At 38.5% G+C, this 23,934-nt stretch overlaps 1 protein-coding gene across 1 annotated transcript in view; it reads left to right on the top strand.

Moving 5' to 3' along the window:
* Positions 1-1,300: 1,300 nt before the first annotated feature.
* The window catches only part of LOC311210115 (cytosolic phospholipase A2 epsilon-like), a gene marked incomplete at both ends in the record, with an annotated part of 31,797 nt that continues 9,163 nt past the window's right edge, over positions 1,301-23,934 (top strand). The window contains 12 exons of the mRNA XM_084287905.1: positions 1,301-1,396; positions 2,783-2,908; positions 11,070-11,142; positions 14,764-14,900; positions 16,155-16,286; positions 17,756-17,796; positions 18,708-18,750; positions 19,513-19,570; positions 20,003-20,169; positions 20,288-20,374; positions 21,585-21,622; positions 23,637-23,784. Coding sequence (XP_084144031.1) covers positions 1,301-1,396; positions 2,783-2,908; positions 11,070-11,142; positions 14,764-14,900; positions 16,155-16,286; positions 17,756-17,796; positions 18,708-18,750; positions 19,513-19,570; positions 20,003-20,169; positions 20,288-20,374; positions 21,585-21,622; positions 23,637-23,784 — 1,146 coding nt within the window. The remainder of the gene's footprint in view (positions 1,397-2,782; positions 2,909-11,069; positions 11,143-14,763; positions 14,901-16,154; positions 16,287-17,755; positions 17,797-18,707; positions 18,751-19,512; positions 19,571-20,002; positions 20,170-20,287; positions 20,375-21,584; positions 21,623-23,636; positions 23,785-23,934) is intronic.

Raw genomic sequence — 23,934 nt, forward strand, 5'->3', positions numbered from 1 at the left:
AAAGGATTCTGAACTTTAAGATTCATCACCTTTAGAGGGATTTCCAAATGAACATCATCATTTATGCTAATGGTTCTCTGAACTAATCAGCCTTGGGAAAGCTGGCCTGATCTAATAACAAGTATACAAGTATTTTTATTGTCCTGTGGCAGGTCTTCCAAGGTCAGGCAGGTCTTCTTTTCTGGCAAGGCCAAAAAAAAAAAAAAAAAAAAAAAGGAATAATTGTTCTTTGCATGCAGCTGCAAGAGTTCTCCAGGATGCAGCTCAGTCTGTGACCTGAGGCCAGAAGATGCTCCTGCACTTTGTGGGCACAGCTATTTTTCATGCTGGAAATGCAGATGCTATGACACAGCCTACTGTTACTGGAGCTGCTAGTTTGTTATTCATTTGTTTTTCTGTGTTTGAAGGTGGTAATTTCCAGTGGGTATGCCTAGAGATGTTCATGTGCTCTTTTGTTAATGCTCTTTAGTTGAATAAAATCTCTGTAAAATAAAGCTAAAACACTGGATAGTGTATTACATTCACCTATTTACCTTGATACACTTTTCCAGCAGTTGCTGTCTAAAGTTCAGTTGCATTTCTCTGGAAAATGTACAAAAACATAACTCTTACCTGATTTGCACAGTTGTTGCCTATTTCCTTGCTTTTTTTTTTTTTTTTTTGTCTAATTTAAGATACTGCTGGACGCAGTAGTCCTGGGTAATGATTGTAGCCATAGGCATTTACCTTGAAATCCTTGCTAACCGTTGCAAATGTCCACCACTTTCTCCCTGCTGTTGCAGACAATCAGGGACACCTCCTCCACACTCCACCCTCATCTCTCCTACCTACAGCTCATTTCTGCAAACCAAAGACCTAGTCTTGGCCTTGCTTCCCAAGGGGCAAGAATCAGGGGCAACCCAGGAGGAGCTGGAAGCAGCTGGCTGGTGCAATAAACAGCCTGTTAAGTGGTGGGGTTGACACCTTTGGGGCAGGGGTGGTGGTGGTGACAGCTCCTGTGGGGTGCAGAACTGTGCCTCTTTGCAGGCATGACAAAAGAGTGGCAGTGATGGAGGGACCCAGGGACAAGCACAGGATGAGAAAGGTGCCCTTGCTTCCTGACTTAAGGAAAGGTAACACATCCCTTCCAGCTGCTGTTCTTGTCCTGTAGGAGCCTTCCCTAGAGCAGTCATCCTTGGTGCTCCATCATCTCCAGCAATGGGAGGGGAGACCTTTACTTATAGAGATGAGATGGGTGGGGCCTCAGGTCATTTTATAAAATAACTTGTCATTGACTCCTACAGGAGTAAACCCTGCAAACATGTCTCAGGAACTGCTTCCCGTGGACGTGCCCGAATCGTTCTATTATATGTATCCAGGGAAGACCACGATACCATCAGATACCAAAGCATTGGAGGTAAGATATCAGCTTTAAAAGTTTGTTACAGGCCCAGTTAAGATGTATTTGACAGAAAATAAAATCTGCTTTTATGATTGTATTGATATACATGGTACTGTGCATACTTGCTGTCTGGTGGGACCAGGTGGCAATGCCTCTGCATGAAGGAGTTTTAAGATGAAACCTTTTTTCATGGTGATAGCAATGTGGTGGCAAAAATCATCTTGCCCTCCACTGGAGCCAAAGATTTCAGCTTTACAGGCAAAATTGAAGTCTGCTTATCAAGGAGACAGAAAAATTAGAGAAAGTGGAAAAAAATAACACAGAGACAATGTTTAGGAGAGTGAATTGTCAGCGTAAACCCAGACCCACTTCCAAATAATATAAATAATAAAAATAAATAAAAAATGTTTTCCATGCTTCACATTTTTCAGGAAATAAAAGCCGTTGTGTTCAGTACAGCTTTTTCTTCCAGAATCAGATATAACTCTTATTAAAAACAAAGCATGTGTGCATCAATAACAAAATTTTGATACATTATGATTAACATAAGAACCTCATTTTGTTCTTGTAAAAGAGCTACGGACAGGATAATGCATGTGGAATAGGAAATTAATTTAATTTCCCCATTCCCACTTCGCTCCATTTCCCATTTTGTTTTTCATGGTTTGTGCCATTTCAAGATTTGCATTTAATTTTAACTGAAGTATGTTATATATTTTTCTCTGTGTTCTTTGGGTAAAGACACGTCCCTTCAGGAAGTACTCTGCAAACAGAAACAAAATATATCTGTAGGAACTGTCTCACAGCGGTGTTTTCCTATGAAGCATTTCAGAAATGGGCACTTTACATTTTAGAAGTGTTTTGGGACTTCTGTATCCTGGGGGGGGGGGAAGGGAAATAAATATTATATTTAAAATTTTGCAATTACAATATGTCTCAAGAATGAGGTGTGAACCCAGAGTAGACTGATTGGGATTATTTTTTTCATCAATATTTATTGACTCCTGAGAGTGAGAGCAGGTTGCCAAAAGATCATATTGAAAGCAAAACAAAACAACAACAACAACAACAACAACAACAACAAAGAAAAAAACAAAAACAAAAACAACAAAAAAAAACTTTATTCACTGAATAAATTTAAGGACTTTTTGGTTATCTTATGACTGAAACTGCTCCTCCTTCATTGACTTGTTGAAAGTGCACCCCTTTACCCCCTGAATTTTGTGCCCGTGTGCACCAAACCATGTGGTGGTTTGTTCATTATGCTGAGCCCTGTGCCACAGCAGGGTGTAACCAACAGCTGTTCTAATTGGGGTTTAAGCATGAGTTATTGCAAGTAGGAATTAATAATCTATCCTGATAATGCTGTTGTTGTTTTAATGTTATCGTTTATTTCTTCAGGATGAAGACGACTCAGACTTGGACTCGGACTCTTTGGATTCTTTTGATTCTTTTGATCCTTTTGGAGGTAGTAGGCCTCAAGAACAAAATGAACGAAGTACTGAACCAGGCAAAGGTGATTTCAAGGTATTACGAATAAGAGAACTTTGAACCAAAAAGAGAAGAATATTTTGTTTTGCTGAAAGGGGAGAAGGCTCAGGCAAATAAATAATGATGGCAGGAGTTTGAATGGTACAAGAGAAACATCCCTAAATTTATTGTTTGGATGGTTTTATTCCACTTACATTTATGATTTTCAGAGTTTGCTCATTGTATTTCTCTCTTACCTGTTATTAGAACTATGCAGAGTATCTGCACACTGTTTTCATCCACTTATTTGTAAAGGAAATCCATCGGTGCACTTTCTTTTTCATCAATGCTTTTCATAAGTGAAATGGTCAAAAATAACAGTGATTCCTGTTCTGCTGTAATGACTTTTCCAGTGCAACCTCTAATTTAGCAATTTATGGGGAAGTCCTAGATTATCGATCCCTGTCTTTTCACCACTTCTATGCCCCATCAAAAAAAAACTGTAATGGGGAATTTTATGAAAAGAAGGATGTTTGAATGTACTAATTTCAATGAGGGTTCTCATTGTGATCCTTTGCCATTTGTGCAGTAAATACAGGCATTGTTTCCTATCTGTCAGGATTAGAGAAGTGTAAATGAAGATATGAATCACATATAACAATGTTTTCCAAAGAACTATCTGATTCTGAGCTAGATAATTTACAGCATTTTGCATTATAATTTATTTAGACACATTATATTGAGACAGAATAAAGCATAAATAGGAACTTTATCTGAAAGTTGAAGTAATATTGTAAATGAGTAGGCAGGTGAGCTTTGCCATATACTAGATATACATGGAGGTAGTCCTTGTAAAATATAGGCAACAAAAACTTTTAAAGCAAATTCACATTCGCATCCCAAGTTTTTTTCTTTCTTTGCATACGCTACATTTTTCAAAGTTTAGCTTTTCTGTTTACCTAGTATTAGGATTTGTATTAAAAAAATAAAATCAGTCATTTAAAGATTTTACTATATTTTCTCAGGATATATATATAGACCAGTTTGGGGTCTTCTGGGATTTAAATCTTGCAAATATTTAACTTACAATCTCTGTTATCTCCAGTCTGTAGGGATACCAATATTTTGAAACATTCATTAGGTGAAGAATTTTCTAGATAGAAAAAAAACATGATGAGAAAAAATGAATTGATAAGACTTTAGTACAATGTTTTCTACTTACAACTGATAAGAAACCCAAAGTCATGAAGAGGGAAAGCAGAAAGATTTGAACTCCTGGGCTATAATTACCCATGATAATTATGCATACAACAGGTAACTTCTTGTCTTCATTTCTTAATCCCACACAATGATATGCTTGTTTTTGCATTATCTGCTCAGGATATAGGCTTAGATCAAAGACATTTCAGGGTGGTGAAATTTTGAGGAAGCAGATGTGATAGTAGGGGACCAAAAGAAGCATCTTATGTGTATGGGATCATAAACTTGTAGATCACTATACTGCACCTGTTTCTTACAGAAGGATTATTTTTCACATTTCAAAATTCCAAAAAATCATGACAATCCATTGGTGATGGACAGAGTTGTTGTTATTGCATCTGGTTACATGATCACAGTTTTTTCTTCTATGATTAGAACATAGTTCTCTATCCGATGTGCTTGTATGATTATCATTTCATTATTGCAGCATATCATGTGTTTGCACGAAGGACACATCACATGGTCTTATGTAAATGTTATGCTCCAATGTAAGTATTTTATCACTGGAAGACTTAAATGAAGGTTGATGGCTGCTAAGAGGAGTGAACTGTTAAAAATATCTATTACAGCATATTCCAGCAAATGCATGTGCCTTTACGCCAACATGTTGATTTTTATCTGCATTAAGAAATATATATTATACAGGCTTTGACTGGTACTTTGCTCTATGCTAAAGCTGCAGTCAGAATCAGATATGGCGTTGCAGGCATCAGTGCTTATATTAAAATATTTAAGGATTGTAGTAGGTTTCATACAACAATTCATGTGGAGGAAGGGAAGTGAAATAATGGATATTTACTTCTGAATACAACATGAGACATGTCCTAAAGAGGTTAAGATACCTCATACTTTCAGTGAATGATACTTCATTTCACTGCCAGGCAAGGACTCCTTGTTCTTTTAGGGTTTATACTGCTGTGAGAACAGCAGCACTTTACCAGAAGAGGGACAGGTTAAACTCTTCATCCCTGTGCAAAGCAGGAACCCTGGCTTCCACTGGGTTTTGGAGCTGGAAGCAGCTCCTAAGATCATGGGAAAAGTGGGGAGCTTCTTCCCTGCCTCTTATACAGGCTATATTTAGTTATGAGAAGCAGCAGCATGTGCTGTCACTGAGCTTGGAGGGAATCAGGATCTGATTCCCTGGATTCTCTGGACTGATCATGATCAGTCATGAGGTCCCTGCTGCTGAAATGATGCACTTCAGCATGCCTTCTGCTTCAAAAATAAGACAAAGGAAGCCACTTCCAATTAGCTCTTAGCTTTGAAATAAGGTCTATCTTTGACATTGAAAACGTAAAACATGTCTGCCTGAGACAGACCTCTAGATTCCCCTGACAATCAGTAGTCATACACAGAGATTTTTCAGAGGGTGATGCATGTCCTGTGGTAATGTCTGCCTTAGGATGAGACTCCAGAAATGCCTAACAGCTGTCCAGTGTAAACACCTGTTTTAAAGCTATCTGGAATTACGTGTGACGAGTCTCAATCCTCTGTCAGATGACCCAGTTAATGTCTTTCTCTCATGTTTATTCTGGTTATGAAGAGCAAAACAGGACAAAAGAGCTGTGTCTTTTAACTGATGGCCTATCTTATTCCCCTGGCTAAAATTCTATATGTGGAAATAATTCTGTATGTGTAGTTGAGTGTTTTATGTTTTCAAATGGACCCACTTTTCAAAATTTGAAGAAATCCAACCATTGAGTAAGTGGAAATACTAAAGATGGAGAATGATTTTAAGAGTACTGATGTATCAACTAGCTTGAGTTGTCAGTAAAATAGTAAACCTCCTTAGAAGCTGGGGTCACAGTGCACTGACATGTTGTGCTGATTAGTATTTGAAATCCTGCTTTTTTTTTGGAATTACATTTTTAAGCACAGCAACATGTGTACACTCTTATTCCTTGGAAGTATTCAGAAGCCCATGATGGATATGTGTATGAGGAAGTAATGATCTGAAGGACGTAATTCCTGTGGCCAAGTCTACACCTGTCCTGCTTCTGCAGGCACAGGTGAATTTTCCCTGTTGACACCAGTATTATCATGGCTGTATGAATGAAAGGAGTGTTTCTGTCTGGCTGTGAGGGTGTTTGATTCCAACAACATCCAACCAAGACTTCTGTTGAAAAGAAAGTCTGATTAGAAGTTATGTTCCTAAAACATGCAAGAAGCAACTTGTGAAAAACAGCCTGTGGCAGCTGTATTGCTGGCATCTGTCCCCTTGGCACTCCCCAGGCCCCTGTGCAGCCGCAGCGCCAGTGTCTGGAGGAGGCGAAAGAAGGAAGCAATTAGAGCAACTGCTTTTCCGGTGTGGAGCCTGGGTTCCTCAAGAATGAGGAAGAACTTCAGAGACATCACCAAAACCAGCAGCCAGCCACGCTTAACCCAGGCAGCACACCACGGTGGGCTCCCCTGTCATATACCATGGCAGTGGTTGGTGGGGCCTGGCTTGACTGAGTGCATGCACAACCTGAAGAACCCCAAATAAGCCTATAGACATACCCCACAGAAACCTGCGGATACACACTAAAAGAGACCTGATTCACAGATAGCTCAACATGGGCACTTCTTCACACAGCACCAACTCTAGATGCACTGTCAGCAGAACAGTATTTTAGTTCCTTTGATTTGGTCCCTGGCTGCCATCTAGTTAAATTAGCAGCCGGAGATGAAGAAAGGAGTGCCCTGGTGACATCCTGTGCATGATTTCATCTCAGCAGAATGTTTCTCTGTGCCAGGATTGCAAGGGGACGTTAGTAAAGGCAGGGAAGTTATCTTTGCCAGGAAAGGCTGCTGTGCCAGTAGATGACACAGGAATGGATAGAGGTGTTACTATTGGGTGTGCAGGGAAAATGCGTGGGTGGAGAGGAAGCTCTTTTCATGGTTTTCATAGATAACATTTTTTTTTCAGCTTGATATGTAGAAGTGGCCTTTTTCAACTGTTATAAAAGTCAATTTATTTATTTATAAAGGGCAATAATCAAGACTGAGAATGTGTTTTCTGCCCCTTGAAGTTCAAGAGCAAATTCTCCTCTGGGGTCAGTGATGTTGGATGACTGTTTTTTATTTTGGGCAAGCAGCTACCATATTCTGCTAGCTGATCACATATCTATGGTAAACCAGGCAGCTAACACAGAAAAACAAAATATGCATTGATCTGATGTATATTTGACCATACTGTTATGAAACTGTGAGGCTCGGGTAATCTACAGTAGGCATGGTGGAGTAGTGAAATCACAAGCTAGGAAGATGCTGCTAGCAATAGCCCATGTTGGAAGAATCTGTTAGATGAAGAAGTCTAAAGGCTGAAGAAAGGCATGGAGAGAAAAGCAAGTAAAAAAGGTAAAGAAGACTAATCATTCTCTGGTCTCATGGATGCATTAGGAAGAACTGTCATTTTGGAGCTCCATAGCCAACTGCAATGTGACAGGATGTATTATACAGCTAAAATAGTGGAGTATTTACACCAGTGCTTCTTGAGATGGATGCATGCCACACATACCTACATGTGAATATGAGTGTGACTTTAGAGAGGGCTGGGATAGACATAGGGACACACAAATATGTCAGGAATGTAGGCTGCCTGGAATCCCTGGAGTACTCATGACAGAGAAAATTCTGTTTTCAGATTCTTACTAGATTGGATGGGAGAAAGTTGGATCATTTATATGGTGCAGGAATCCTTTATTTCCACCAACACAGTAACTTGGTGCCAAATTTCATACTACAGTATTCTTTCTTTTGAGAAGTGGTGGAAAACTGGAAGAGAGTCTGCTCTATGTTTGGTGAGGCTGCTGTTTGGAAAATCCCAGTAAAACTTTGTTTTCCTGGGAGTACAAATAAACTAGCAGTGTAAGCTTCGCTTATGCACTGGCATCCCAGCATGCTACATTGTTTGCAGTTCTGTTATATGAATATGTACATAAAGCACAATTTGGGAAACACTGAAATGAAGACAGGCTAACAGGCTGACAATCAATGAAACAGTCACAGAGTAGCTAAATCAGTCTTGCTTTTGTTAAAAGCAAAACTATGAGGTTACATTGCTAAATTATGGTTGTCCCAGGCAGGACTCTGCTTGGGGTCTTTCACCATGCAAGGCAATGCTAAAAACCCTTGGAGTGTGGAACAAGGTGACAGAGCAGCAACACTTTTTTGTAAAGAGATCATAGTAAGTTTTAAGTAAACTAGATAACAGAACTTACATCCTTCACTTTATGCATGCGCAGCTGGTATTTTCTTTGTATAATTAGATCCTAAATTATGTTAAGATTGTCACAGTTTAAATACAATTCCTTTGTTTGATAAGTTACTGAAATTAATTAAAATAGCAAATTCTCCAGGGAGCAGTAGAACTAATGAGATCTGACCACAGGGTGATTTCAGGTCTCCTTGGTTTTGGTACCAAGGTGGGGCTGCCTGGCTGCTTCCTCTCTGTAGGTGGCTGGCTCATAGCATCTGCTTCTCCCACAGTGCAAGTGCAGCAACTGACTTGTACTGCTTCTATGAAGCCACTGATTCTTTGTGAAACTTCAGAATGTCTATTAGCAAAACCCACATGTCTGAGAACCAATTTCCCCATGTCAAATGGGGAACTTTGGCCAAATTTGACATTAGAAAATCATTACATGGGAACCAGGGAACAGGTGATCAGATGGCAGCAACTGAGTAATGCATCATTTAAACAAACAAACAAACAAAACAACAACAAAAAAAATCAACCAAACCAGTGCGCTTCCTGAATGTGTCTTATCTAAAAATCTCAAACTACTTTGCAAATATGGAATCAATCAGTTCTTACTCAAGCAAGTGAGCCATTTGCTTGAGGAAGTATAACTGGAACTGATCCATGAGCTGGCAGCACCTTGTGCAATCTCTGAACTCTCCTGAGCAAAACTGTTGCATGTGAACAGCTCCATGCTTATGCAGATCCTACCAAACAATGAGTTTCTGCCTTCTAGGGCATATCCTGGCTCCAAGGTGCCCAGACTCGTTCCTAACAGGTGAGTGTGGTGATCCACCTTTGCTAATTACCCAGCTGAGAAGAAGATAAATAACTGGGTGGAGAACTTTGTTAATATAGCTGTACCTTTTCGGAAATTTGAGCCTGTGTAGAGCATGGAGTAGCTCTGAGGACATACCACTCTATCAGTTATCGCTTGCAAATTTGGCAGTTTCTGTTATCTTCCTTGAAACAGAAGGCAGGTGAATTGCTGAGAGTGAATTTCATGAAATAAAAGTACTAAAAAATGCAGAAAGCAAGGATTTCTTGTGGCACATACAGAAGGGACAGCCAGAACCCTTTTTAAGATCTCAGTGTAACATTTTAACATAACATGATGTGTTATGGAAGACAAGAGAGTTTTAAACACAAGCAGAAAAAGTATTTTGTTGTAACAGAAGAGGGCTAATTGTCTTCCCATCTGAAATTAAAGTCTTTTTTTGTTCTGTTCTATTAAAAAATAAAAATAAAAATTGGCAATAGTATACATATTGTTTTAAGTGAGGTTCTTCCAGCCTCTCTTTATCTGCCTTAACATCTATTTTGTCTGCTTGTTTATAGTCATTCTAGGAAGTTTCTGAAGTGCTATAGAAATAGAAGGATGCTCCTACATGAGAGGAAATCAGTTTATAAAAATAGCAGTTGTCAAACAGAATGATTTGGAGGGCTCTGCTGTAACCGCTTATGCAGGTAGAAATGTTTCTAGGAGTGTGAGGAAACGACCATGTGTTACAGTAGCAGGAAATGCTGATTTATTTATTGGCTTTGTTAGAGTAGCCTTTTGCAGACAGGGCTGAGCCAGAGACAGCTTTTTGGAATGAGCCAGCAGGAAATCACCTTCCTTAGGAGAAGGAAATCACGTTATCCTCTAATAATAAATAGGAAGAGGTGCCTGCAGTCACAAAATCTGGAGAGACTTGTTTTATAGAAGATTGTGGCTGAGATATTTAAAGGGGCCAGAATAACTTAAGCACTTTCCTTTTTCAGGGTTTTTGAAGGGGGTGTTAATTTTTATTTTTTCCCAAAGGCAACCAATACCTAACTCCTTAAGCCCTTACATTCTCTGGACATAATTCTCAGTCATTAGTTTATGAGGTACTTGTGATTTAGAAAAGCTCAGCTCAGATTATTGCTCTTTTATTTGTTTGTTCATTTTTATTGTTGTTGTTTGCTTGTTTTTTCTTGGAGAGTTGTAACGAGAAAAAAAAAAAAAAAGAGAGAGATTATGAGATGGCTTTCTATGTTTTTGAAGCAGAAGTCAAAAACACCTTTCAGAGCAGTGCTTAGCACCATGCAACAACAGCTGTTCTCCGGAGAGATCTTTTCAGTGCAATGGGACTTCATAGGTGGATACTACAGTGATTGTAACTTTGAGGAAGATTATCAGTATTTTGACAACTACATCATGGTGCTCACCAAATCATTTGTTGTATTCAATAGACTTATTGTAGCTATGTTCTATAGCATTTGCAATCTTTTTGCATACAGTCTCATTTGACATGAATATATTCCTTTCTTGTTTGCTCTAATGAGCCAACCAGCCTCTGAGTGACACAGTATTAAGACAGAATGTATAAAATGTTCAAATAAGGCTTCTTTAATAGCAGAAGCTTTTGACAAATAAAAAGAAACGACACCTGGCTTGGAATGCCTTTAAATTTCAAATTGCTGCAGGCTTGGAACAGTTATAGGAAATACCATTTTGTATTTCTCTGTGTTCTTCAAGCCAACCAAGACCGTGGTAAGGCAGGGGGTACCGAGCAGTCTGCTCTAACCCACTACAGTTATCCTTGCACCATGTTTTTACTCTGTGTTGTTGCAGGTTTTCATCTGCAGAACACTGAGAAGGTTGACATAATTTTTACTGACTGTATTATTGTTTTGTAGCACTTGATTAGGTTGCAATTTTATTTTTTTTTCTGAAATTTTATTCATACTCTGTTTCCTACCATTCTCCAGATAGAATCATCTCCCTGCTACCTGCTGACTGTGAGGATCATCCGAATGAGAAATCTCCAGCGAGCAGATGCTTGTAAGTATCCCTATTGTTCCTTCAAATAGCTCATTTTCTTGAAAGTACTTAGGAGATAACTGGACACTGTAAACACAAACGTAAACATCAAAAAAGTAAAGTTGATGGCATCACTAGGATATATCTAAACAAATACATTACTTTGGGATGCCTGCTTATTAGATAACTATAAGAATCAAGATCTATTTTATCCTACAAGGATAAGTGGTTAAATGAAAATATGTATTTAGTATGGAAAACAGCATATCCTTCAAAAGAAGGTAAGTGGTATGTCAGAGTACAGGCAAAAAGCTTTCTTTTATAACTATAAAGCAACCTTTTGCAAGTATTTCTAAAATAATCCAGTGTTTATTTAAACTAATTGTTATAAACTAGGTCAGTCCTTGTTGCTTCCTGCTGTTTCACGGAATGTTATTTCAGCGGTTTCTGGTTGAAAAGTGAATGCTCTTTTGAGGATAATTACTTTCTCCCAAAGAAAGAAAAATTTCTGACATGTACCGATGAAAAAGACCATATTCTTATGCCCACCAGTAAATTGGTAGTTTTTCTAATACATTTATAAAAACTGCAATTCATGAATTTAGATGTTCTTCCAATGTCTCTTGTCAGTTTCTAACAAGCAAAAGTGATACTGAGGGATTGCTAAGTAGACATTGATCAGTGTTGCTGACCCTTGCTGCTGTGCCTGTTCATCCTGTAGCCCAAAGTATACCTCTGTGTGGCTGGTACATATAAAACCTGGAGGAATAGAACAAAACAAAAACCAGCACCAAGCAAGAGAATGAGAGCAAGATCCCCTCTCCAATACTCTGTGGTTGTCTTGTTTTTCTGCAAGGTGTATCAGAGGACTTCCCTGTGTCACAGCTCTGAGTGATATATATTATATATATTATATTATATTATATATATTATATTGTATCATTGGGTCACACTCTCTGCACTTGCACCTTCCTCCCTGTCCATGGCTGTGGCGCATGTGTGATGATGCAATAAAAGAGAAAAGTTTCATCAAGGACTTGTTTAAGCTCTTCTGCATGTCAGCTGACAAGATGAAATCACAAATAACCAGGTTGTAGAAGGGGATTGAGCAAGCAGAACTGAAGCAGTATTTTGAATTAAATGCACAGCTAACTAGTTTGCCTGCACCCACTCATATAATTAAAGATTATTTGATATGCTTTGTATCTCAAAGTACAGTTAATATGCAAGAAGGATGAATCACATCAGTAGAACAGAGTACTTCGTAAATCAAGCAGGCATTGATCTCCAGTGATAAACCAAAGTCATGTAGCAGTCATACAGAATTACATTAAAAACATTTTAAAATCATTATCATTACCTCTGGGTATCGAAACATGAATGCCTGTTTTTGCAATTTCAACATTGTTTGAAGCATTATCTGCATAGGGTTTCCCAGATTAAAAACAAAAAAATAAAATAACAGTCCTACAGAATTAAATCAATGCTCCTAAAAAACTTTGAGAGGGATATATTCACTAGGTCCACCACAGATTAGCTTGTTGCTTCTACTCTGTAGAAAGGTGCAAAAGGCATATTGCCCAGCAGTAAAATGATTAAGAATTTCTGAATGTGCCCCATCCAAGACAGACATGCTTCTTGGAAATGTATAGACTGAATACTGGAGTTGGACAAGTAGTAGACAATTAAAAGTTATGTTTTAAGACAGAAGGAGGCCAGCCTTAAAATCTAGGCACTAAATCAATTCTGTATACAAATGAAATAAAGACAAGCAGCTTTCTTTGCAAGAAAAAGGTGCAGATGAGACAATTTGTCCCTCCTTCAGAGTGGTATTTATGTGCATAAGCAAGGCAAAATGTGCAAGGCAGCCAGGCTGGCAAGGCTGACTAGACCAACCCTCACCAGTGAGACATTTAAGATTAGCAGCCAATGTTTTCAATTTTAGCAGTTTCCTAGCAGCTTGCTGCAAATATGCATCAACTTTGTGCTGCAGTGGTTCTCTGTTGTCTATTAATGAAGCACTTGATGCTGCTTATTGTTCATCTGCACTCATGGGAATTGTGAAGACCTGGGTATGTCTTCCGCAACTGAATGCAAGAAGGATATGCATATGAGTAGAGCAGAAAGCAAAGGGTTATAGTATACAGACAAAATATCTGAAATGACATCCCTGACAATCACTGTTCCCACTGTCATCAGTCTGTGAAGCCCACTATGTTGTCTGTGAAGGGGAAAAAGATGCTACTAGGATAATTTCTTTTGCTTCTGCTTGTGGACTTGAACACAGAGTAGACAGGTAGCCCTTAGTAAACCTTTTTCTTCCCTTTGTGATTTTGTTCTTTAAGAAAAGGAAGAAACCTGAATGTTGAAGGTGGAATTTCCTCTTGACTAGCACAATCAGCAATAAAGTACAAGGAAGGGGGCTAAGAGAGAAGAGTGGTGGGAAGGTAAAAGTGAGTTAGAGCAGAAGATAATACTCCAGACAGGACAGTTAATCTGCTTTCAGAACCTAATAATACATACATGTATGTGTATGTGTATTTTAGTTCAAGATGAGATATAGAAGGTGGGAAAGACCAGGAGAGAGTTAGGGCATGGCAAATATTTTCTAAGCTAACTTCTATCAGAGAAATTTAATTTTTTGACTCTTCAGGAATAAGTTAATTTCTCCACATTTTTTTTAGAAAAATTACAGCAGTTTTTTTTTATTATTATTTCTGTATTATAACATTAAAAGAAGTAGAAAAAATAATAAAAATAATAAAATGTCAATTGATGAAGCACAAAACATTATGTAATTTCTCAAGCAATTTCTGAATTTAAGTTCTTCATGCTAACATGGAAAGAAAAGCAGGGAGCTTTTTTGAACAAATACACTTTCAACAACATAAAATGCATCCTCCACACAGTTTGATACACAACAAATGGCTGTAGGGAGACGTTGCAAAACCTCAAGAACAAGGAAAGAAAAGCAGAAGACAAGAAAAAACTCCTGTTGCAGCCCAGCAAGTTTTTGACTTTCTGCATGAGTAGATATGCAAGCTCTGTTCTCCTGACCTACCTGCAGAGTCCTTACCTGCTGCTGCTGAAGGGTACTCTCCATTTATTATCATCACTTATCTCTCTCAAAAGTTCCTTATCAAAGGACACACATTCTCAGAGTTACTTTTTTCATTATGTATCTGCTCATTTTACTGTTAAGAAATGTCTGTGTGAGAGAATGTTTTGTAGTTCTGAAGGCTTCTTCAGTATTTTGGATGAACTGTATGAACATACTCTTTGCACAGAGCACATCATATACTTATGTGTAGGTATTTGAGATGTGCTTTAATTTAGGTGACTTTGAGAAATGGGATGGAATATCCTTCACTAACAGGAAACTCTGATCCTGTTTTATATACATCACTGTCATCCATAACTCACATCAGAAAGAACAGAAAACACCTTCTGTTCTAGGTCATCTTATTGTCTGTGCTTTTTCCCTTTCAAAAGGGTATCTTGAAAAAGAACTATGTAACCTCAGGTGTTTCTGCCTCTAAATAAATCACACTTAGTGTTGGTACCATAAGGTCACCTTTTCAGTCTCATGCAGCACTGCTTACTTTGCCACATTAACAATGCTCTGTCTCTTTTCCTACTCAGTAAGCCAGGCTGATTGTTACGTGTCGTTGTGGTTGCCTACTGCAACAATTGAGAAGTCCCGCACCAAAACCATAAGAAACTCCAATGACCCAGTTTGGAATGAAACCTTCTACTTCAGGATCCAGAGCAAGGTCAAGGTAAGGAGACGGAGTTGTCTGCTTGAAGCGTACTGAAGATGTTTGTGTATGGTGGGTCCTATCTATCCCATGAACCATGCCCAGGAATTGTTTAAGATACAGTATAAGATAAGGGACTGTTCAAATTGTTGATCATTAAAGATGGCTGAGTGCCCATACCTGGAAACCTTTGATGGTGCTGTTTAAGTTGCTTAGAGAGGCATAACCACAGGGTTCAGAGTTAAATTAAAACAGCAAACCTTAGACATTAAATAAGCAGTAGTAATTCTATAGAGTTTGTTGGAAATGATGTAAACAAGCAGAGGTCTCAGAATTCAGACTTTTTGTAGAACTTCATCCCCACATGGCCTTTTCTTGCAACTAATACACTGTGAAGGGAAACTTCATATCATGCTAAAGCTCGGTGGAACTTATTTGCGCATTAGATCCTACTAATGCACGTATAAGACAAAGGTTTGGTGTGTAACTGGTTTGCCATGCATCTTATGTGCTGCTGAACAGTGTGGAAGTGCAACAGCAGAGAGCACCTGCTTCTGAGATTTCTCCCTAGTATATTTTCTGCAAAATGGATAAGTAAGCTTATCCATCTAAACCCTGGTTTACTGAATGTGAACTTGTGGGCAAACACAGCTTCTCCTGTGTCGTGGAAGCACAGTGTCTGTGCCTCATGGACATGCTACACCACACTCCTGGTGTCTCTCGCCTACCCAGGCAGCTTTATGAACCACATTGAATGAATTAAAAGCTGCTCTTTGCTGTTTGGGACCCTATTGGTCTATCCCTGGTGGGACTGTGTTGGAAGCATACAGTGTTTGTATTTTCAAGTGCCGATCTACAAAAACTGGCTCTTACAGGAGTATAACATGATGAAAAAATATTTTTTATTCAAGATGTTTTCAGTCTGCATAGCCTGATACAGTGTGTTTGAATGCTAGCCTAGTGTTACCAGAGGGACAGGGACTGAGCACTTTTTTCAAGTTTTAGGCAAACTAGAGACTCTTACCAGTCAGTGTAAGGTAGATAGAGAATCTGGGAGCTGAATAAGCTGTCATGTAGATATAGCAGATATATTACTCATGTCGGGGCAATTAAGCTGAAATGGGGAAGAATTCATATTCAAATTATAGTATGTTTCTCCCAAGAAAGATTATACTTAATTCCTCAACTTTTGTTCCTACGCACATTCCCAATATTCCTAGAGCCAGTGATGTCCAGACTTTAGAAACTCTAAAACCCCTCTCCTTCTCTTTCCAGAATGTGCTGGAGCTGACAGTGTATGACGAGGATTTTGCCACTCCAGATGACCATCTCCTCTGTGCGCTCTTTGATACTGCTAAACTTCCAATTGATAGAACAGTGCTCCTGTATTTTAAGCCCAGCTCAACGGTGAGACTGTGAGATCAATGCCTGCATGATCGGGCAGAATGGAGTGTAGAGGGCACACTTACCTAAGTTTTCAAGCCTTATCTATAAATTGTAATGTATTTCTGTTTCCTGGCTTATGTGTTGCATTGCTTTGCCCTACTTCCATGTCTCTGGCAAACCATATTGCAGCTCTTCTCTGTGGTATCTTCCACGAAGAAGTCCTTTTTGGCTACAGCTACTTGTCGGCATTAGTTAATATTCTTGGCACAGCGTCCTTGTTTTATTTCCTGTGAATGAACTCAGGGAGTGTCGCACTAATTTGTCACTGATCTAGCAGCTATGTGACTCCATCACTTAAATCAGGTAGGGGTTTAAAATACAGCAACCAAGAAACTAGTGGGGAATTATACAATGATTCCAAAATCTTGGGGTGAGATTTCTGAATCCACTGTGGTTCACTTGCCCCAATAAGGGGTACTTTAATTGCCATTCAAAATATAAATACAAAAAACGTAGTCATAAATCTGGATTGGAGAACCCCTCCTTGTAGTATTTTTATAAATGGTTAAAGAATATATAACTGAAACACTGTGATATGTGGGGGAGAGATCTATCTAACTGTGCTATCTCTGAACAATACCAAGGCTGCACAGCTGCTGCAGAGTGAACAATCTGTAAAGATTTTTTTTCCAGGTAATTCATAGCCACTGCTGTCTGCTCCTTTGATTGCATCTCCTTTTACATCAAAAGCATGCCAGGCAGGAAATCTGAAGGTGCCCCTGCGTGTACCTCAGCAATGTCCTCTGCTGTGCGCTGCAATGTTAACTCAGCCAGTGATAAGTACTAGTGTATTGTGATTAGTGCTGGTTTGTGGCTGTGAATGACTGATTTACCCATCCATAAAATGGGAAAAAGAGTCTTGATTCTCTTTGAGATCTATGGATAAGATCAGTGAAATATCCTGCAACTTCTTGCTGCCATGGGCAGATTGATTCTGGTAACTAAACTAGGTCACTCACCTACCTCATACTTATCAACACTGCCTTACTGTGTGTTGCACAACTGTGACTGAATCACTCAGTAACACCAGTCTCTGTTTACTACATTAACATGATGGTGGAAAGTGCCTTTAACTTTCAAGCTAATAGCAAGGACAGGTCATTGTGGAGGAACAATGACAGGAACAGGTAGGGGAAAAAGGCTGAATTGAGACAACAGAGCAAGTTGCAAATTCTTTTACTGGAGCAACTTCACAGTATGAGATAAAAATACAGGTTGTTTTGATATATCTTGTAGCAGGAAGATGTGAAAAAATAATTATTAAACTATCTGGTATGAAATGGTTATTTCAGACCTTCCAGTCTGGTATGTTTATCACAGGCTGTATATTGTATCCGATTACTTCAGTATTGCGTACTGGAGACCCAGTTTTAGACAAGGGAGAAAGCATTACACAGCTACTTCATTTAATTTCTTGTTCTTGTTTCCAGGCCAAGGAGGAGCTAGAAGTTGAATTCAAACTGGAAGCCATGTAAGTGATTGGCTGATTCTTTAAAGAATTAAGAAATCATTAAATGCTAAAACACAGAAACAGCACTAGAAGCCTCACTTTGTGGGATTTCTGTTAAAAAGTGCTAGATTTTTCTTCATTGCTGCAGCCTGCACTGGAGTGAAACACCCGGCTGATCCCACCTTCCAGCTTGTTCTGTATGTAGCTGCTTTCAAAATGCATCTCCTAGCATTGTCTCTTCCATCCCCAACATGTCTTTTGTGGGATGTTTCAGAAGACTTTCCAAGTGCGTGTGCATGCATGTCTATCCATCTTTTCATGCCTGTTTTTGTATCTGCACTGGACAGGCTTCTGATGCTGGTTAGGTTTCCTTTGTATCTCAGCCTCCTTTGATTTTTCCTACAAATTCTCTTTCTTCCCTTCTCAATACACTGTCAATGTTTGATGCTCTAGTGCAGAGCTTTTCCTCCAGCATGATCTGTGTTTTTTTTTTTTTTTTTTTTTTTTTTCTTCTCTTCTGTAATTCATATCCTCCTTCCCTTCAATTGTATTTGCATACAAGCAAATACATAGAGATGGCCTTCCCTACAAGGGTATGCTGGTTTATTAACGTTACCGATAAAAATATATGTACTCTATGTTCTAGTTACAGGAAGAATTTGACTGCCTAGCTGCAGTTTCCATTTTCATTTTTCATGAGATTGCTCTGCAAAAAAGTAGCCATGATGCAAATCACTCATCTTTGGTATTGGGGCAAGTCCCTTCAGAGCAGTGCTCAGTTCAAGCAAGTGTGGGAAGGAGCTTCTTGTGTAGTTGCTGGGGTCCCTCAGGCAGTCATTCTTCTAAATGGGGAAAACGAGCAATGCCATGGACAAAGATAAGTGGGCATATGTTTAATCTAAAAATCCATGTTTTTCTTTTTCTTATCCAAGGTCTGGTCCTCATGAAATCATTGCTACCAATGGAGTCATAGTGGTATGTCTTTTTCCTAAGAATTTTTCTATAACTATTTCCTTAATACAGAGGAGAAGGAAAAGTGCAGTTAGGGAAACTGGGAACTATAAGATACACAGTATGCCAATTCTTTTTCTTTCACTTGTATCCTATTGTCTTCTGTTTGTCCTCTATTTCAAGATCCCTCTCTTCCCTTCCTCTGGTATGAGTACTGCTTCAAAAATGTACTGCTCTTTATCAAAGCGCAGTCATATGACTGTGAAGCCACTTGCTGATAACCTAACCAGCTCTTTTCCCCCATGGGAGATGAGTCATGCCTGGTGGGTAAGCTCAGCACTAAATAATTAGATTGTGTGAAAGAGAAGCAAATGCCATAAAACAGAACAAACAACAACAACAAACCAACCAAACAAACAAAAAATCCACACCATTAATAGCAATGCTTTTTCAGAAAATGCTTTCTGTTACTGACTCTAGATCTCTCAGCACCACATCTTTTATTTATGGTTTTCCCCATGTAATCTTTTGTACACATGCTATTATCCTGAAAATGCTCCAGATTTTCTTCTTTGATACCTTCCTCTTACTGTGCCAAATCATTTTCACTAGAGGATGCTCTACAAGTCTCTTCAAAGCTTTTCCCTCTTTTTAGAGGCTATTAGACAGAAGTCCAGAAAAGACAGGTGATTAGACACTTCAGGCCATTAGACTTTCCTAAAAGCCAACTGATTGACAGCTCTCATTAACGGATGATCTTTCTCACTTATTCTCTGTCTTTTACAGTGTCGTGAACTTTGTTGCTTAGAAGTTGAAGTGAATGAGAAGGAGCAGAAAAAATCAAGTAAGGTTATTACTTTAGTATCTATTTAAAATAACCACATGCCTACCTGATGAGAGGATGCCTCTGTCCTGTAATGAATGGTGAAACAAATAGTATTTGCATTATTCAGTGTGATTAACACCAAGCAAATCCATTAGGTTGTTATAATCCTCAGTGACTGCATCTCATACTCCCCTAGGTGAGGAATAGACCAAAAAGGCCTATTAGAACTGACAAAGTTGATATCCTGGTTGTACCTATCAGGAAGACTATTCAGAGTCCACTTTTTAAGAAAATAGTCCCAGCACTTTTTGCACTCCTTTCAGAATGTCTTCCATTCGACAAAGCTGTGGTCTGATCTCTATACCTCTGCTGTCTGCCTTTAATCAAGACTGCACAATTTACCAGTTAAATCATACTGATGTTACTCATGTGCTTTGTTTGCTTTTTTAGAGAAAGAGCTTTCCCTTACTGTGAAAGGTTCCTTTGAAGGGACACAGGATATCATACTGGGCCCTGATGGAGTGGTCAGCCCATCAGGTCCCACCAAGTTCCACTACATCAAGTATGCAGAGCCAACGCTGGATGTCATGTTGCCAAAGAAGAGGCGCTACCACCCTGTATGTTGGAAATAGCCTTAATATTGAACTGGCCATGAGTCACATTCTAGGAGGTGGGAGGAGGCAAAGAGGGGTAAACCCATGACTGTTTTGGTCCTAAAGCATGTTGTTTTCCCAGTGGACCTGTAGGTTCAGTACAGAAACAGGCTCCCCAGTGCTGATGCTCAATTCGCTGCCCATGGGAAGGAAAACGACAATTGCAGAGGTGAGCATCACTTCCAAGAACAAAAGGTTGCTCAAGTAGAAATCATTCTTTCTGTGAGCCCCCATAATACTGGTCCACTGGAGTCCCTGTAGATATCTGCTCAGAAGGTTAGAAATATTCTGAATTTTTCTCAGACCTTGAACAAACAGGAGCTCTGTTTCTCTGGTTGTTTTCTCCATGGAAGCAGGTTGTCTCTCCTTTGGTCTCCATTACGTGTGATTAGCAGGAGATGCAGCAACCTGCAAGAATGCCAGAAAGTATGATTCCTTCACTTCACAGGATTTCTCCCTGTTTACCCCAAGACTCATGCTTTTACTTAGTGTCCAGATAGAAATTTGCCCCTTGGACACAAATTAGGAAATAGTCTATAAATATGCCTTCAGTAGACCATGTACTTCAAAGGACTGTATATAAAAAGTATATTAAAAACAAACAAACAAAAAAAAAAACACAAAACAAAACATTATATATAGTGTCAGAATTTTAAATAATATGATAATATTGCTCAAAATAAACATGTATAATTTTGACTGAAACGAACAGAAGAAAATATTAAGAAATAGAAATAAGAAATATAATAAGAAATAGATCCTTTCTTATAAAATATTGTGTTTCCTCTAAGGAACACCTACATATATCCATATTATGTGGGAAAGTGTCATCCAAATACTAACCGTTAGGCTGTGAAGAAGTCGAACTTCAGATTTTAGTGCCATAAAAACATCCCCTCAGAATGGAACACCTTTTGTCAGTTAATCAACAATATGAAGGTTGTAATAAGGATTTTAAGGCAGGGTGAAATCTTGGCAGTAGTGAGTGCAGAACTGCAGTCTCTTCACTGCAGGACTGGGCAGGATGTCAAAGATTTGCTGATTGTTACAGCATAAAGAATGGGAAGCACACAACAGTGGTATTTCAGGATGCTGCAAAAAGCTCTTGAATAACACACAAAATGGGACCTGCTACATGAGCATTGTGATCCTTTGCACCAAGATTTTTAATGTTTGTGTTTTTTTGTGGCTTGGAAGAATTTGGGATCTGTGTGTAGGAATGTTCCACTGAGGATAAATGAATGAGTATGGGAGTATGTATCTTAGACATACAACTTTATCATTGTCAGATATTGTTGGGGTAAGCTCTGACCCCAGGAGAGAAAGGAGAAAAAATAAAAAGAAAAATAAAATAAAAATATACTATTCTTGTTTTTCAGGAGAAAAGATTTGATTTGAATGTGAAAGCAGAAAGATGGTAAGGGATCTTCTGTTCCTAAAGGTTTGAGCTGTTGATTTTCACTTTGTTTTAAGCACATGGAAAGGACACAAGCAGACATCCTCAGTGTGAAAACTAGAATGTACTTTTAAGAAAACATAAAACACACATGTAGTATATTATATATAATTAGTTTTAGGAGACTTTGACTTTTATAAATAAATGTTGATTAACATGTATTTATTTTAGCATTATTACTTAGTCTCTGACCACAGATTGTTTTTGATCAATTTTCATCTCTGAAATTCAGAAAAAGAACAAAATTCAATAACGCAAACAAAAAACAGAATTTAAAACTTGATCAGAAATTATGAATAACAATAAATTATAAACATTGTTTTCCTAATTGTCAGTATTCAGTAACAGTGAACCTTGTATTCTGTAAAGTCCAGCTATTCTGTATATTGAGCAGAAACTAAGGTAGACAATAAGGCTAGTGATTTGACTTCTATAGACACGCTCATTAATACCCAGCAGTAAACATGAAGTTTCATTTTATCCATAGCTATATGTAACATACAGAACTGGGCAAGTTGGTCTTTTCATTTTTCGTTTTGTGCCTGTCTATGAAATAAAAGAGAAAGATAATTTAATTTTGAATTAAAAAAGAATTTCCTATCATTTCATTCAGAAAGGCAAGTAGTCAATGACAAGAAAAATGGTGTTACTCCAGGACAGGAAAAAAAAATCCATCTATTTATTTCACATTCTGACAACTTTAAAAGTGTTTTGTTTATATCCTGATATCCAATAGAAACAAACTTTTGCAGCTCCACCTAACTCAGTTCTCTTTGTGTGTGCTCAGTTTACAAATATAGCTGTAATCATCTCTTTGTGTGTGCTCAATTTACAAATATAGTTGTAATCATCTGGCTGGTTTTATCTAAATCTGATGGAGGAAGAATCTCATAAATAAATTTCATTACTAGTTTCAGTTAAATTATGGACTTAGTAGAAGAGAAAAGTTCTGTCACTGAAAGTAAGATCAAAATCCTGTTATTTTATGGTCTCTGTCCATGGCTAGCTAGCCAGCCAGAAAGTCCATAGGTAGCTCTGGCCTTGATACACTATGGCAGGTCTCTTGCCCATTGCTGAAGTCTTGTAGGACAGGAGTCAGGTTAGTGAGCAGAAAAGCATAAATGCTCAAACAGGGGAATATATTAAAACAGTGAGTTATTAGGAATGACTTATTAAATTTCAGATTTGATGACAATAAATCTTTTATCAGAAGAACATTGTGCTTTCTGATTTTTGGGTAAAGCTTGCCATGAAATACAGGTGGCAGCACTGACCCATGAGACACCTTGTGCAAGTGCAGACAGACCAGAACAGCAGGGTTGAGATCCTGCCGCACTAAATTCGGTGACAAATCTCCATCCATCCAGTGGCTGGATGTCACCAAGGTCATCCTTCCAGAGACGGCAGGGCAGGGTTACCTGGCCACCTGCACCTGGTAGATAGATTTTTTTTTTTTTTTTTTTTTTTTCTGCAGCCATGCTCACCGCTAGAGGGGGATGCATTCCCACTTGAGTTGCTCAAAATGGGACACTTCCTTCAAGTTGGAAATGCCAACATTTGACAATTTTATTTTAGATTTAGAATGAGAAAACATACGTTGGAATAAAAGTAGATGTCACAGAAGTACATGTCATAAAAGTACATATCAGTACACTTACTTAGGAACGTTTGCACTGATTTTTGAAATTTGTGGTCCTTTTAGTTTTCAAATATTCATTTGAATATTTTGTTTCATTTTAAATTGCTGTGCCTTATTTCTTCATTAGTTATTACTAATGGTATATAATGCTACCAGTTAAGCTTACTGATTGAAATATGTTTTCTTACTTTTAAAAATACTGAGAATATTCTCTTTCTCCTGTCACATTGCATAACCCTGTGTGAAGGGAAGGGCACTGTAGGGAATCTTTGGTCTAAATCCTAAGATTGGTCTGTGTGTGTTAACATGTAAAATATATATCTGTTTTTACCTTAGTAATTGCTCATGCCGCCAAGATCTGGACATGCGCTTTGGGTTTGACTTATGTTCAGATGAGATGGCTTTCCTGTGCAAAAGGAAGAAATATGTAGCAAGTGCCATGAAAAATGTTTTTCACCTACAACAGGATCTGCAGGATCATGAAGTATGTTGGGGTGGGGATGGGGGGGGAAGAGGGGAATTTGCATTGCTAGTGCCTTTGTGTTCCTTTCTAGATAAGTGGTCAGCAAAACAGGCTGCATGTGTTTGTTGTGTTCTGCATGTGCCTTTTGCTGCCAAGTTCTGTTATTTTGAG

Source organism: Netta rufina, assembly GCF_964035555.1.
Source record: "Netta rufina genome assembly, chromosome: 5".
In the NCBI taxonomy this organism is placed as follows: Eukaryota; Metazoa; Chordata; class Aves; order Anseriformes; family Anatidae; genus Netta; species Netta rufina.